General features: G+C 42.4%; 2 protein-coding genes across 2 annotated transcripts in view; one reads left to right on the forward strand and one right to left on the reverse strand.

Moving 5' to 3' along the window:
* The window catches only part of GGACT (gamma-glutamylamine cyclotransferase), a 33471-nt gene extending 24072 nt beyond the window's left edge, over positions 1–9399 (forward strand). Inside the window, exon 2 of the mRNA XM_062575641.1 lies at positions 8247–9399. Within this exon, the coding sequence (XP_062431625.1) occupies positions 8252–8725 (474 nt within the window). The 5' untranslated portion in view covers positions 8247–8251 and the 3' untranslated portion in view covers positions 8726–9399. The remainder of the gene's footprint in view (positions 1–8246) is intronic.
* Positions 9400–11449: 2050 nt separating this feature from the next.
* Positions 11450–14849, reverse strand: part of PCCA (propionyl-CoA carboxylase subunit alpha) — a 294626-nt gene continuing 291226 nt past the window's right edge. Inside the window, exon 24 of the mRNA XM_062566813.1 lies at positions 11450–11793. Coding sequence (XP_062422797.1) covers positions 11725–11793 — 69 coding nt within the window. The 3' untranslated portion in view covers positions 11450–11724. The remainder of the gene's footprint in view (positions 11794–14849) is intronic.

The following is a 14849-nucleotide window of genomic DNA, read 5'->3' on the forward strand; positions in this document are numbered from 1 at the left end:
TAATTCATGCACTTCCATTTTAGTTTTATTGAGGTTAAAATGGCCTCACATTGTGGCAATCCTGTTGCAGGGCTGCTTGGCGGATCAAGCCCCATGGCTGCCGGGAAACTCATCCCCTGGCTCTTTCCTGAGAGACCAGTTTTATGCTTCAGGGCCACACTTCTGCCAGGGTAGTTCCTAGCTATTCGAGCAGAACATCCCGCTGCCCCCTGCAACACTTGCCATGCACCGAGGCCCAAGGTGACCCCATCAGCGTCATTAAACCTCACCTGGGCCAACCGCCAGCACCTTTGCCCAGCTTTTGCCTTGGTGAGAACAAGGGGCTGCTGTCGCCGGCTGGTGTTTCGGTGCCTCCTGCCCAGCCTAAATCCCCATCCCGCAAGCTGAGAGAGGAGTGACATTTCTGAAGAGGGGATTTTGCTGTGCTGTGACCTGGGCATCCCTTCACTCCCCATAAAGCAAGAAATTACTTATTGCATAGTGGTTTTCCTGTCCCCTTCCAGCGCTTCTTTGTGGCAATGTACCTTGTGCAACTGTCTAGGACAACCCTGAGCTTTTCTCCCTTCCATTTCTCTCACTGTCTTTTCAACGCAGGAAAAATATGTTTGTTCCCAGGCTTAGGTACTTGAGCTGTTTGCTGTGTTTCGCAGGCTAAGATGCGACTCTCGATACAAAATAGCTAACTGAACATTGTGGGTATTGGCATGTAAATCAGTGTGCTGACCTTGCTGGGAAAACTGTTTCCAAGCTTCAAACTGTATTCTGAGTTTCAGGATGTCGGCAGTCTGAAACGACGTGGTACGCTCTGCATGTCAATGACAGAAACCACTTCAAATTCACAGTAGTATTTGAAACTGTACTGGGAGCAGCGCTAGCATAAGGGGGGGGGGGGTGCACTACCACAAGCTTTTCCCTAAGTTTTTCTGTAGTGGCAGTTAGGCATTTTTTTTTTTTTTTTCTTTTTGGGTAGATGTAAGCGTTTAAGCATCTGAAGGTGCAGAGATAAGATATTGTTCCATATATCATTTAAGTCAAGCATCCTTAAATGACACCATAGGGGCATAATGCTGAGTGGGATTTTGAGAAGTCGCCTAGTCTGTTAACTTACCCTAAGGCAGAATTAAGGGTATTATTCCTGGGAGTTTGGATGAATATCTAGTTTTCAGTACTTCCAGTGAAGAATAAGGTGTGGAGATAGAGAGTGAGTTCTTCCAAAATTACAACCCATTGCTCAATAGCAGTGAAAAAAGGCTGAACATGAAAGGAACGTGAGAAAAAACAGGAAACGTGATTTATGTCACCATATAAATCCATGGTTTATCCGTTTTAGAATAATGTCATTCTGGTTTCCTAATCTCAGAAAAAACTGTAATAGAACTAGGAAAGTTAGAGAAGAGGGTGACAGTAATGATCAAAGCTAAGGAATGTTTTCTGTTTTGTTAAATACACATGAATTTTTCAGCCTGGAAGGGCGTGAGAGCTAAAAAAGTAGCAGGTAGCATGGGAAAGGTACGTTGAGCTCGTTGACTCGACAGAACAGGCATCACGTGAGGCTGGCAGGCAGCAAGGGAAAACGAGAAGCGATTTCGGTCTTGCGCATGCCCGTGCAGGTTAGCTGTGGGACTGCGGCCGCCTTTACTGTAGGCTCTGGATGCTCATGGTGGCTCAGACAGAGGTCGAGCCAGTTTGCAGGAGGAAAAGCCCTTTTTGCACTACTAAATCATTGCCTCGGGCTTAAAAAACTTCCGGACTTGATGTCCGGAAAAGTGTCACTGTCGTCCACCCCTGCTCTTACGCTCTTCCCTGGGTGTCTGCTGTGGGCTTCTGTCCGATAACGGGGCCTGGGCTAGAAGCATCTTTGCTGTAACTTACCACTGTCATTCTTACATCCCTACTGCTTTTATCATTAGAAAGCTTTTCTGAACTGACTTGATTATTTTGTGCTGATGCTTTGGCCTGCTGTTTGTTCTGTCTGATATATACGTGGAGTTGTCCCCTCTTTGAAACTTTTGCCTGTATTTATGGGTAATTTTATGCTCCATCTCATCAGCTCCTTCTTAGGTTCCGCTTGTTCAGTCTGTGCCCCAAAATAGTATCTGTAGACTCCTTTTCTCAGTGCTCTCCCCAAGCTCTTCCTTTGCAGTCCATGTTTTTAAAATGTGGTGTCAAAAACTTGGTACAATATTCTGAGATGTTATTAGGAAAATCACTTCATGTATTGTGTAAAGCTACTTATATACTTGTGTAAAATTTACCCCCATAGCATATCTTTCACCTGGGTCCTTTTGCTCAGAAGTGCTGTAGTTGCTTATTCCCCATCCTCTCCAGGCAGTAGGCTGCCACAGTGTTGTCGTGTAGCGCCTTATCTGTTCAATGTAATCCTGCTTTTTTTTGGACAGTTTCTCTTTGGGTGAGAAATTTTTTTGGCTTGGAGGAGGGAGGGTTGCTTTTTTTCTTTCAGTTTGGAGGGAGGGGGATTTTTTGTTTCAATTAGAACCAGATTTGTCCACATCCATTGACTTTCCATTGTCTCCATCCTCCTTTTCTTACCTTCCTGAGGTACTTGCATCCCCTCCTGTCTCTGCATTGTCTAGAGATTTAGTAGGTTAATCAGAGTCTAAAAATACACCTAACATGTTTGTGCTCCACATCCTGACGTATTTTCGTGAGCGGTGATTTTGTTTGATTATCGTTTGGAGTTTTCGGTTACTGCTCATAGCATTCCCTCTGGAAGTAGAAATCACTTTGGTAACAATCAAAATTAATCTAACGAAGTTTCTTAACACAACAGAATTGAAAACGATTTAAAATGATTTCAAACAGATAAAAAAAAAAATCATGTTTGCCATGATGCCAAATTAGTGCTAGGGACTTTAGCAGCAATGCTAAAGGAAGGGAAGACTTCCTACCCCTGGCCTCGAGTAAGAAATACGATCAAGGCACTCGAGCTTAAGTGCAGGCATATTTGTCAGTTTTGTGATATAAACTACCCAAGGGCGAAACAAAAAGTGTCTGCGAAGCAGGTTAAGTGCCGTTCCAGGTAGTGCCCGCCATGGCGTGGGTTACTATAATACTCTTGTTTGTTTTCATAAGCCGGTGCTTCATCGTTCCTGCGCGAGCGACCGCTGAGCAGGGCCCGTAACCTCTTAATTTCAAAGGAACCATCGTTTCAGTGGTGCCGCGGTGGTTAATGCAAGAAAGGTGTCTTGCCATAAACTTTTCCGAGGTATTCGGCGAGGTTGGAAAGGGGTCGGCCCAAGCAGGAAGCCCTTGTCTGTGCTGTAAAGAAAATAGCGAGTAACAAAATGAAAGCATCAAAGAGCCAACAGGATGCGGTCCCCCGAGTCCTCTCTGGCATGCGAGTCCCTCTTGAAAGTTAGCATTGAGTGAAGGGTGACCTTAAAACTAGCTTCATTCAAACAGCCTGAGCTCAAGTTTAAAGTTCAAGGCATTTTGTTTTTTCACCTGTTTCCTACAGTTTTAAGAAACTTCTGAAGAATTAATGTGTAACTATATCTGGTCACTGAGCCAACACTGAGAATTTTTCTCAAGGGAAAATAATGTTACTGTATATATATATATAGAGAGAAATGGATACTTTCTTAGTTGCAAGAAAATGTTTCCACAAAGTAAAACCCCAGACCACTGTTACCACAATCATAAACATCTCTGGGGCCAGGATAATACACATACTATTTTGTATTTTATTTTTAAAAGAAGCCAGTAGGATCCAATAATTGTCTGAATCATAGAGTTTGGGATTTTTTTCTCTTTTTTTAAAGACTCTTTGTTATTGATACTGCTGCTGTTGGGGAAATGAGGCAATAGTCTTGCTTTAGGCACAACCTGATTGGAACAGTTCAGTTTAATCTGCATTTACATGTTGACTAAGACAACTTTTAGCAGTTGGCCTCCTGGCCGTCACTTTCTTGAAGTATTTGGATCCTTAGATATAGCAAGGAAAAAAAAAAACAAAGTGCTGAGCAGAATCTCTGTGGTTAGACAAGGACGGGCATGAAGGTGTCAGTTAAACCTTGCTGCTGCTCCTCCCGAGCACCGGCCTGGGGTGCTGCCTCGCACCCTTCACAACCAGCGCGGAGTTTAACCCAGCAGCATGGTCTCACTCCCTCATCCTAAAATAGTTGTTTTATTTTTTTCATCTTAAATCTTGCGTAACAAAAAGTGACTAGTACAAGCTGCCACCAGCAGGCTGGACAGGTCATCTTACATAGTTAAAAGAAATAATAGTTTGAAGAGATGACATACCAATTTCGCTCGCAGTTCCCTATGTCATTAAATTTTAATGATCGTAGTATGAATATTTCATGAAAGTACCTTTTGAATGGGTTTGTTTTGTCCTGGCAGCTAATACACAGTATAGAGTCTGGTGGACTGTTTTTTTTTTTTTTTTTTTTTTTTTTTTTTTTTTTTTTTTTTCCCTTCCCTTCTGTAAGGTAGTTTAGTATAGGTATGAAGTGTCAACATAGATTAAGTGAGAGAAAGCAACTCTGGGGTGTCATTGTTGATTATTCAGCCAAGGGATGCCAGGCTGTCTGGAGCTGTTTGCAATTGCACAGGGAAAGCCTTTGAAATGAAGACTTGAAAATTAAATTCTGCTCTTTACTGTTCTGCCACAAGGTGGCTGAAAATATTTTAAAAGCATGCAATATGTGAATGCTACAGATTATGCTAATATGTATAACAGTTTTCTAGAATGCAATATGCAACACACAGAAGACAACTGGCTTTATTACATACAGAATTGTATAAATTATGTTTATAGGCCCATACGTTCAGAAAATGTTTTTTATATCAGATTTATTTCAGTCACTTCTTAGCTGGATTTATAGTGTCTGTGGGCTTGTTTTTGTTTTTTAACAAAACAAAAGTCGGTGTATTCAGTTTATTGTAAGAACGGTTGTAGAAGGAAGTTAGTGTAAAGTTATAATGAGAAGTTTGGCAGCCAGTCTTTTTTTCTAAATCACAACTTTTACAGTACTGCAAATCAAAAAGACTTGCAAGACTGTTTATTCATACACAGTGATTGACACATCAGATTCCTTCTCAGTTTCCATTGACACTGCTTGGCATATTCATTTACTTAAATGTTAAAACAAAAACATCTATCCAAAACTTGGTTAGCATTTTAGAAAAACCTTATACTGGATCTGCAGTTGTATGATCTATTTATTTCTTTAAATCAGTCTTAATCAAATGTTTCCAGATAGCCAGATACTGTGTGATAAGAAACATGTACTTAATTTTTTGGCAATTTCAATAGTTTTAACACTTTTCTCTCAGAACTTTTCCAAAGCTTATCACCTTCAGATGTACAGTAGGGATAAATCTTTTTGTTCAATGGAAATGAAACATATCTTTTCTTACAGATGCACCACTTGCTTTTGAGTTTTTTATGTGCAGTTTAGGTTTCCCTTTTTATTTTTTAACTTATTAACTCTGACAAGTCACCTCTTGGTTGCGAACAATTTAATTCACAATTCATTTTTCTGATTCAAAGTGAACACGAGTGCCCTAATCCCCTAATGGGAATTAATTGCATGTTTCAGTGCTTAACTCTGATCCTTTCTCAATCCCCACTGGGACAAGTTTCTTCCTGAAGGATCTGTGTTTGTTATTCAAAACACAACCTGAAAGGTAATGATTTTTGCTTATAAAAGAGAGTCAGACCAACTGAATATTAATGTTCTTTTTATTGTGAGAGAATGAGCTGCATCCAAAAAAACTCATTTATGTCATGAAGAATAAATTATGCTGTAGTATATCTAATAAAATAGAGGGGGAAAAAAAGAGTGTGGTCCTTTTTTCTTAAGTGAAAGCAGTTTGCCAGTAAATAAAAAGGCATACACTATTTTTTTGCGTGGAAAACTGTATTCTGTTACAGAGAAAAATTGCTCATTTTACGAGGGGAAAAATTGCTCTGCTACTGGCTGAAAGGCATGATTATTTTAAATGACACTCTTCTCGAGCAGTAGCATACTCTTTTGGATAATCTAGCTGATCTAACAGTTTACTTAAATAAGAGCAATTAGCAGAGAACTTGTTAATTTTCTACTTCCAGCCTCGGTTTTTAAGGCTTTTTCAAACTATCTCAGTGTATGTATGTCATTTAAGACCCCTCTCCCCAAAAGGAGCTGCACATGCTCCTCTGACACTCAGTGGCTGGCAGTTAGCTGCCAAACTGCTGTGTGGGGTGAAACTGAGACGGTCCCTGCACAGCTTAGGGACAGGTGGCAACCTTTGGAAAACCATCCAAAAGCGCTAAACTGCTTTCCCTACACCGAAACAAGGGGGGAGGGGGGATGAGCAGGGGGTTGGTGTGAAAAGTGACCACGGACCTAGGAAGGTTCTTCCCTCCCCATTCCCCATCTTTTAGAAGAGCAACCCTTTTCTGCTGTATGAACTGATCTTGGGTGTTTTGTGCTCACAGTTAAAACACACATTTGCTCACAATTAAAACGCAGTTGTCCATGGTCTGGTCGTTTCCAAGAGGTGGCTCATGTGTGGCTGTAAAGCAGCTACGTTGGGCCCAAGTGGTTTAGCAGAAGGTGATAGTCAGGTGTTTTAACAGAGACCTGAAGAGCTGAGTTTTACCTGGCCTTGGCTGCCAGCACCCACCATTTTCAGTTTTGTTAACACTGAAATACCCCCCCCCCCCCCCGAGGTAAATGGAAATAATGTTTGGCCTGTTGGCTCAGACAAGAGGGGTGGGTGGGTGGGTGCGCGCGCGCGCTCCCAAAGACCATGTCATCCGGCCTTATATCGGCTCTGTAAATTAGGTTTGTCAGCTAACAGTTATTAACAGCACAGAAGAGAACTGGGGGTTTTTTGTTTTTCTTTCCCCCTAACACAAGTAGGACAAATGTGCCCTTGTGTTTGTGACAGCAGCTTTCAAATAGCACCAGCTCGGTTTGGATGCGAGTCCTGTTGGCCGGCCCCCACCTCTCCCCCTCCCCTGGCCCATGCAAAGCTGATACTTGGCTTTACTTCTCTGCGTCCACAAGGCAGTACCGGGGACCTCCATGAGGAGGTTACAGAAAACCCTGCAGCCTCTTCCATCACCCAACTCAACCTCAGGCTAAACATCCTGACCTACCTCATTTTGCAGCACAGCATTGTTTTTTTTTTAAAAAAAGTCTGGTGTAAAGCCTTTTCAGTCCTCCGAATGACAGTTCCTCTGTCTTGGTGATGGCCCAGTTTTTGTACATAGTGAGCTTGCTGCAGCCACAAGCATCAAGTTCCTTGGGTTGTTTGTTTTGTTTGTTTTTGCTTTTTTAAATTTTGTAAACAGTGTGAGCAAGCTGTCCTATTATATGAAAAATTATTCACATTCAAATGCTGCCATCATGCATCATAATGTGACTGGAAGTTTGAATGCGTTAATCTGCTGTTAGATGGTTAATGCTACTGTGCTTTATTACACCATGAAACAACTAGAAGTTCAAACTTGCAAGCTGAAATAGAGCTCCTCCTGTTATTGATTAAAATGTGGTTTCGCAAACACTGAATATTGCTGCGGCAATAGGCGATCACGCGTAGAAGAGGGAGGTAACTAGGGCCCTTCCTGGATTGTGTGGACAGCACCCATGAGGCTGCAACACTGGTCGCCCCAAGGCTGGTGCTTGACCAAATACATCAGGTCAGATTAAAAAAAATATAAAATAACACTATGGCTCCGCTCCTGCAAGTTGCAATAACTAGACTCAGTAGGGCTAGTCAAACCATAAATGCAGTAGACCACAATAGTAAATTTTCTGCTTAACTAAACTGAACTATGTTTTATTTTTTCCCCCATAGAGACTGTGATAATTGGAGCTTGTTTATGTCACTGGGACAGTGTCCTGGGTTGCTTCTGGTTTGTCACTAAGCATGATGCCACACTGATGGCAGCAAGTCTCCTATAATCATGAGCAAGAGCAAATTGAGAAAAGCTCTAGTTTTAATCAAGCTCGGAGATGCACTGGCTAATGTTGTAGATGCTACAGAGGACCAATGGGATATAGGTTGATAACAACAAAGAGTTACAAGGGTGACTTTCCCCGAATGTCTCCTTACAGTTTTTTAATCAGTACTTTTAAAAGCTACTCAAATTTAGTGTGATTTTTAAACACGGTGTAGAATGCTGAGACTACCTTTGCATGTGTCCTTCCAGCTTTGCATGTACAGGACGGGTTTGCCAGCACGGCTGTCCGTAACGCCTGCCTTTTTGCCTGTCTGTCCCCCGCCAGGTGCGATGGCTCGTATCTTCGTGTATGGGACGCTGAAGCGGGGCCAGCCCAACTACCCGCACATGCTCAACACTGCCAAGGGCATCGCAAAATTCCAAGGCTGGGGACGCACCGTGGAGAAGTACCCGCTGGTGATCGCCGGAAAATACAACATTCCTTATATGCTGAACATCCCGGGCACGGGCCACCACGTTGCTGGAGAGATTTATTCCGTCGACGAGCAGATGCTGCAATTCCTTGACGAGTTTGAAGGCTGCCCAGACATGTACCAGCGCACCACGATGAGCATCGAGGTGGTGGAGTGGGAAGGGAAAGGCAGCGCGCCCGGCGAGAGGCCGGCCGCGCGCAGCATCATGGAGTGCTTCGTGTACAGCACGACCACCTACCAGCCCGAGTGGGTCAATCTCCCGTACTATGACAATTACGATTCCTCGGGGAAACACGGCCTTTCTTACGTGCTACGGGAAAGCCGGGATTAGGCGTGGGCGATCACACGGCAGCAGGAAGATGGAGCGCTCAGCACGTGTCCATCGGAAGCCTCTCCGGGAAATCCGTAATGCCTTTGGGTTAAAACACAGGCTCTTTTGTAACCTTCCAAACACTAAAGTATCGAGTCTAACGTTCAGGTATCATAGGCCTAGCAACTGGAACTCACCCCAAACTTGTGAACATCCTCCTAGCCCACTGACCTGGTGTGAGTAACTGGTTTTGCTTGATGAGTAGAATAACTGGATCTGTGCGCATCGGTTTTGGGTGTTTGTTAGTTGTTTTTTTTTCTTTCTCCACCCCTCTCCCCTTTTGCCTCAGTAAATGACTGAGGTGAATGAAAGGCAGTTGAACTGGCTCATTTTTTGACCTGAATTGGTAAATTTTCGTGCGTGTTCTCCAAGGTGGGTGGAACAATAACACTATTGCACTAATAGCTAAAATTGATTAAAAATCACATCTGAAAACAAAGTAAAATAGACCTCACATTTAATATTGACTTGTTATAGTGCTTATTAGGTTACTGAATACAAACAGGGGCAAGCAAATGTCTCGAGGAGAAATGACTGCGTAGCTATTATGTGCTTCACAAAAAATCCGAAATTACTGTAGAAATAGTGGAGATAAAAGACTCTTCTTACTCTTTGTTGCAATGTTATTCTGAAGAAGAGATGACTTTTAGTTTTTTAAGATACTTTGAAGAAACATTCGTAATATATGAGAATTACATTTAAAAATCATGTTTTTAATCTAGCATCGTAGCACTCTAGCTACCTTTATAGTTCATTGAGTAACTGTGGGACTTGGGGAGCAAAAAAAGTAGTAATAATTTAAAAAAAAAAAAAGGCAGAAACAAACCTGATTTTAGCTGCATACTGCACTACACCAGATGCAGCTGTTTGAGCACTTACTTATTATTAAGGTGACTTTTAGCCAAGCACTTTAGTGCAGAACTTGCAACCATATGCAAACTAAATTTTCTATTGGAGAGGGAGGGGAGATTTTTGTATACTTAATATAGGTCCTCTGGATAATTTTTATAAAGATTATTGCAATATTTAAAGTAAATTTAAAAAAAACTACAGAAAGAAGACTCTTCCCTTGGACCCCCAGCACCCCTGCCTGTCTCTGCACTCTCTGAGAAAACTGTGGTTTTCTTCTACTACCTTACTATGCCTTATATTTTCCATCAACTGTAATGTTTGGTATGTAGGTATTGTACAATATACAAAGCCACCGAGGAGGCAAGGACATGGAGTGAGATAAGTACACTTAAAGGCACTAAGGCTACAGTTCAGAACAATGTTTTCCTCCTGCTTCCTCAGCAGTAGTAAGTAGCTAGGGGAGATCAGCGTGGTGATCAAGGGCAGGGTGGCAACGTCAACTTACTGGTAACAGGTACTACTGCCTCTCATGGAGGGGAAAAAGAGAAGGCTAATTTTCCTGCAATAAGCCAATTAATTAATTTAAAAGTAGGCTACTTCGCTCATCTCATCTTACTACTTTTTAAAGTAAATTTAGGACAATCTGCAGAGTCTGAAATGTGTTCCTTTAAAAAGTGGCAAGAGGACATTAAGGAAAGTCACGGTAATGCCTGCAGGGTCTGTGCCTCAGTTTCTCTAACTGCAAAAACATTAATTTTCCTTGGCAGTCAGTACTGCCTAAATGCTCTCCCTTTCCTTCAGCAGATGAAGGGTCCTGGAGTCTCTGGCAGAATTTAATGATGTGGAATATGGTTACCTTCCAAGTAGTATCTACCAGTTTTCTACCCATTAGGTCAAAGGGAATGTTAAGATTCTGGATGAAGAAACTGGACACTGGCAAACGATGACTGTCTGTGGGATGATTCTGGGCACATTTAGATTTTTCCATAATGCTGGTTCAAAGGGACCAACGTCGCTAGCCAGCCTGGTGCTGTAGTACCCTGCCCAGGGGTATAACATAGACATGATGGGTCTTTCATCATTGTAGGAAACAGAACTTAAGAACTAAAAATACAAACATACACATTTGTATACACACACAGTTTTACAGCCTAGGAATGGATCAACAACTCTTCTTTTATGCAGGTATGTGCCAGTTTTTAACAATCCTCATGTCAATAGCCCTCCCCGTCCCCAAAGGAATCACCAGCCCCCTCACCTCTGTTCATGTCCCTTAAATCTTCCTCCTCACCAGCTCTGATTTTCCATATTGTATATGCGGCTCGAGATAACCACACATTATGACTAGTCCTAGTTCTTCAGAGAGGCTGAATGTACTTCAGTGAGACACAGTGAGCACAACAAAAGATCAGAAGCTCTGGTGTTGCTTCCCTGTAAGCATTTAGGAAGCTGGGCCTGACGGAAAGGAAGTGCTGCTAGCAAGATTTTGGGGTGGCTAAGGGCAGTCAAGGGCTGCGCCAGCTACTTAAGGAAGAGCTCGCACCCGGTAATCAACAGAAAGAAAATTACTAAGCAGTAATTTAAATCCAGCCATAGAAAAGTTTTAAAACATTGCAAGAAATCTGACCAGCATCCAAGCCATTGGCAGCAACTGTTCGTGCTTACACACAGCAAAGGAAAACTGCTCAGTTAATTCACTGGTTAATTTTTCACTTTTGCTCTCCATTCTGTACAACTTGGCTGGTGTCTCAAACTAATGATATTACCATGGATGAAGATCAATCATATTTGGGGCTTGGTTGTGATTTCTTTTTAAATAAGAGGCTTTTCCTATTTTAAAGCAGAAATAGTGTTTTTATTGATTTATTTGATCTGAAAAAATCACAGGAGAATTACAAAGGTTATGTACAAGTATTTCTAAAGTAAAAATCTGGGATCTGTTGCCAAGGTTTAACATCTGTGTTTGCTGTCTTAACCACTGACACAATAAATATGACCGTATAAAATCTTGTGCGTAGGACTGTCCATCTTCTGTGTTGTATTGCCTTAATTTTACACTATGGATGGAAATAAAGGTTTAGCTCATTCAGCAGTGTGAAGGCAACACTTCATTCCAGTTCCACCAGCAGATCTCCTTCTCCAACAGTATCACCAGCTTTGCAGTGCACAGCTTTTACCTATGGCACAGAAACAGAAATAGTTTCAAACAGTCTTCAATAGCATAAATACACGTTTTGGCTGACATTGCACATCTACAGTATCATGTCTGCATGTACAAGGCACACACGGAATAAATGACCACTATACAACACCGGAGCGGGCCTGCGTGGTCGCAGCCTGCCCCCTGCTCAGGGCAGCCGCGTTCGGGGCATCCCCGACGAGGGAGATGCCACAGCCAGCTCCAGGGTGGAGCAAATCATGCCCAGCTCCGTCAAGGTATCCAGGCCACTTGCTGTTTTCTCCCATGATTTCAGTGCTTGGAGGTCAGAATGTCAGATTTGAGATGGTGCTTTTAAAGGTTAAATAGCACCTTTCTTCCTCCTGTTTGCCCTGTCGCTCACTTGCTACTAAAATCTTAAATCTTTTAGCGGGCCGTATGAGTACTGAACATTCGCACATGCACTTTTCAAAGAAATGGCCAATGAAAAACCCCAGTATTTCTTGCATTTTAAGTATATTTTACATATAAATTATATTGTACATTTTAAATATAGCTGAATTTTGGCATTGCAGCAGGGAAACTGGGTTTCCCTTAATCCCCAGACAGCTGAAATTGATGGATCCAAATTCAGATTTGAATTAATGTCACTGACAACACAGAGGTAAGGTGACAGTTTCTGCACACAGCAGCCATAATGCCTTAACACTCTCACTGAGTGAAGTGAAGACGAATAATCTGGAACATCATAGGCCATAGTTCTTGCTAACAAATACTTAGTAAAATAAACCAATGATGAGATTGGCAAAGGGCTATAATCGTCAAATAAACACAACTGAATGAATTTTATGCTCACATGAAGCCTCCTGAATTTTAAAAATACATATACTTGCTCCACATTTCCTCTATAAAAGGCTGTAATATGTGAAGTCCTTCTTAGCACATGAAGCTCCAGAAAATAACAGCTGAAGCTCTGTCTTAGTTTGCTTGCAGTGCAACCCCAACACTCTTATAAACATACCCAAATAGTTAAAACCATGTTCAGCAGTTACCTCAGTTTAGTCACCCAAATGTCAGCTTAGGCTCCAAAGGGTGATCTGCAGCCAACCCTAAATATCAGGCTACTGTGGCTACACTGTTGCCCTTCTCTGCGCTAGATGGGCTAAAGCCACGTGAGCTGTAAGTGTAACTCGGCTCTGTGGCACAGACATATACATAGCATCATCCAGAAAATGAAGCTGAATACTCTACACAGGGAAAAACACAGGTTTGAAGAACAAAAAACAAAAACAAACAAACAAACAAAAAAAAAACCTCACTCCTAACTCTCAAGCTTTTGAGATGAAAGCAGCGTGAAAAACACTCCTTTCTTTTTATACAAAGCCAAGGTTCAGCAAACGTTGTACCTCACTAGTGTTCTAAACTCCCTAGTGATTTTTGAAATGTGCTGGCAGCCAGTGTGGCCAGCTCCTCTTTCTGACCCACGTCCAGCTGTCCCCTAAGAGCAAGGAGGCAGTCAAGTTGCTCTCCATCTTTCACTCATTTTTAAACCATCTGCAACTGGAGTAAATTCAAAGCAGATAAAACCAAGGCACTTCTCTCACAATCACAAGCAGGAATATGGGGTTTGATGCAGAAAAGGAATTCAGAGGGGGAATGAAAATGGAACGTCTTCCAGATGAAGACAAATGACCTGAGCTACAAAACGCAGCTTCAAAGCATAAAACCATGGACCAGCAGCCAGTGCCAAACATCCCACCCCTGCAGAGGAGTCAGGTTGTATTAGCACGGGGAGCCATAACTCTGTAGTGCAGAATGGGATGACTTCTGTTTATCATTGGCTTCATTTCTACCCACCCCAAAACTATTTTGCTTTTTAAAATTCTTAAAATTCTCAAGAGTCACATCCACTTACTATCACACTGGAAATATTGTAAGGCACTCATCAGGCCCTCTGGCAGGCCTACGCACCATTAATAGAAGCACCATCTAAGGCAAATGTGTTTTTTATGTGGCATCTCTATGGAAGGAGTAGGAGATATTTATTATTTGGAAAGGGCAAACAGGATTCAAAGGAACAGGCTCATGGGTTATGGGTTACAGCATACTCTGGTGGGAAAGGGAAGGTTAAGGTAAAAGAAAAGGGGGGAGGGGGTCACTGGCATTTTAATTACAAATACTGACTAGTTAAAAACAGTGAATGCATAGAGTAGCAATAAGGAGGTTAAAAAGAAACAAAGATGAAAATAAATAAATGCTAGCAAATATTAATCAAGTGAGAAAATAAATTATAAATGAATAAATGCATGGAGGAAAATAATGAAGTGTCAATGTCACAGCAACAGGGGAAGGTATGTTCTTTCTCTGAGATTGTTTTTCCTCAAGACCCAATTTTGCACTAGATGCACTGGAAGAGGCAAGCCCTGAGTCCTAGCCTCAATGACGACTTCAATACTGTGCCAAATAATCCTTTCTTGTAAACACACAAACAGTCCTTGGCATAGAGACCAATCTTCAGATCTCAGCAAATCTTGCCAAGGACTAACCTAGACTCTGACCTATCGAGTCCGGCTCCTTGATGCCTCCCTCCGGGCTAATGAATCCCACACTGTTTTTTAGCAAAATAGTGCTCCAGTGAGAGCAGAGGGTTCAGTCCCCTGCCAGAAAAGGGTTAGGATACACTAGGAAAAGCTAGAGAGAGGAGAATATATAATCCGTATCTTTGGCAAGGACCCCAACTGATGACCCCTCAAGAGGGACTCTGCACTCTTCCTTTGAAAAGGAGGAGCCAGGCGCCTAATCGAGGTGATGGTTCGAGACTGCGAATTATTATCTGGCACAGGAATGCCTTGAGGCCCTGACTTGGGGGCTGACAGTCCCCAAAACAGATGGGTTTTAAGCCATGCCCGTGTCATAAGCATATCCAGTTCCCTGCTCAGTGCTGGCTGTGGCGCATCCTGCACCACAGGAGGACAGCACCCAGCCCAGGGGCTGCAACGCTGACCCTCGCAGCAAGCAAGGGTCACAGTGCACACTCTCACGAAGCTTAATGCATTTGCAGATCTGGGCTTCTCC

Source organism: Rhea pennata, chromosome 1 (genome assembly GCF_028389875.1).
Source record: "Rhea pennata isolate bPtePen1 chromosome 1, bPtePen1.pri, whole genome shotgun sequence".
Classification (NCBI taxonomy): domain Eukaryota; kingdom Metazoa; phylum Chordata; class Aves; order Rheiformes; family Rheidae; genus Rhea; species Rhea pennata.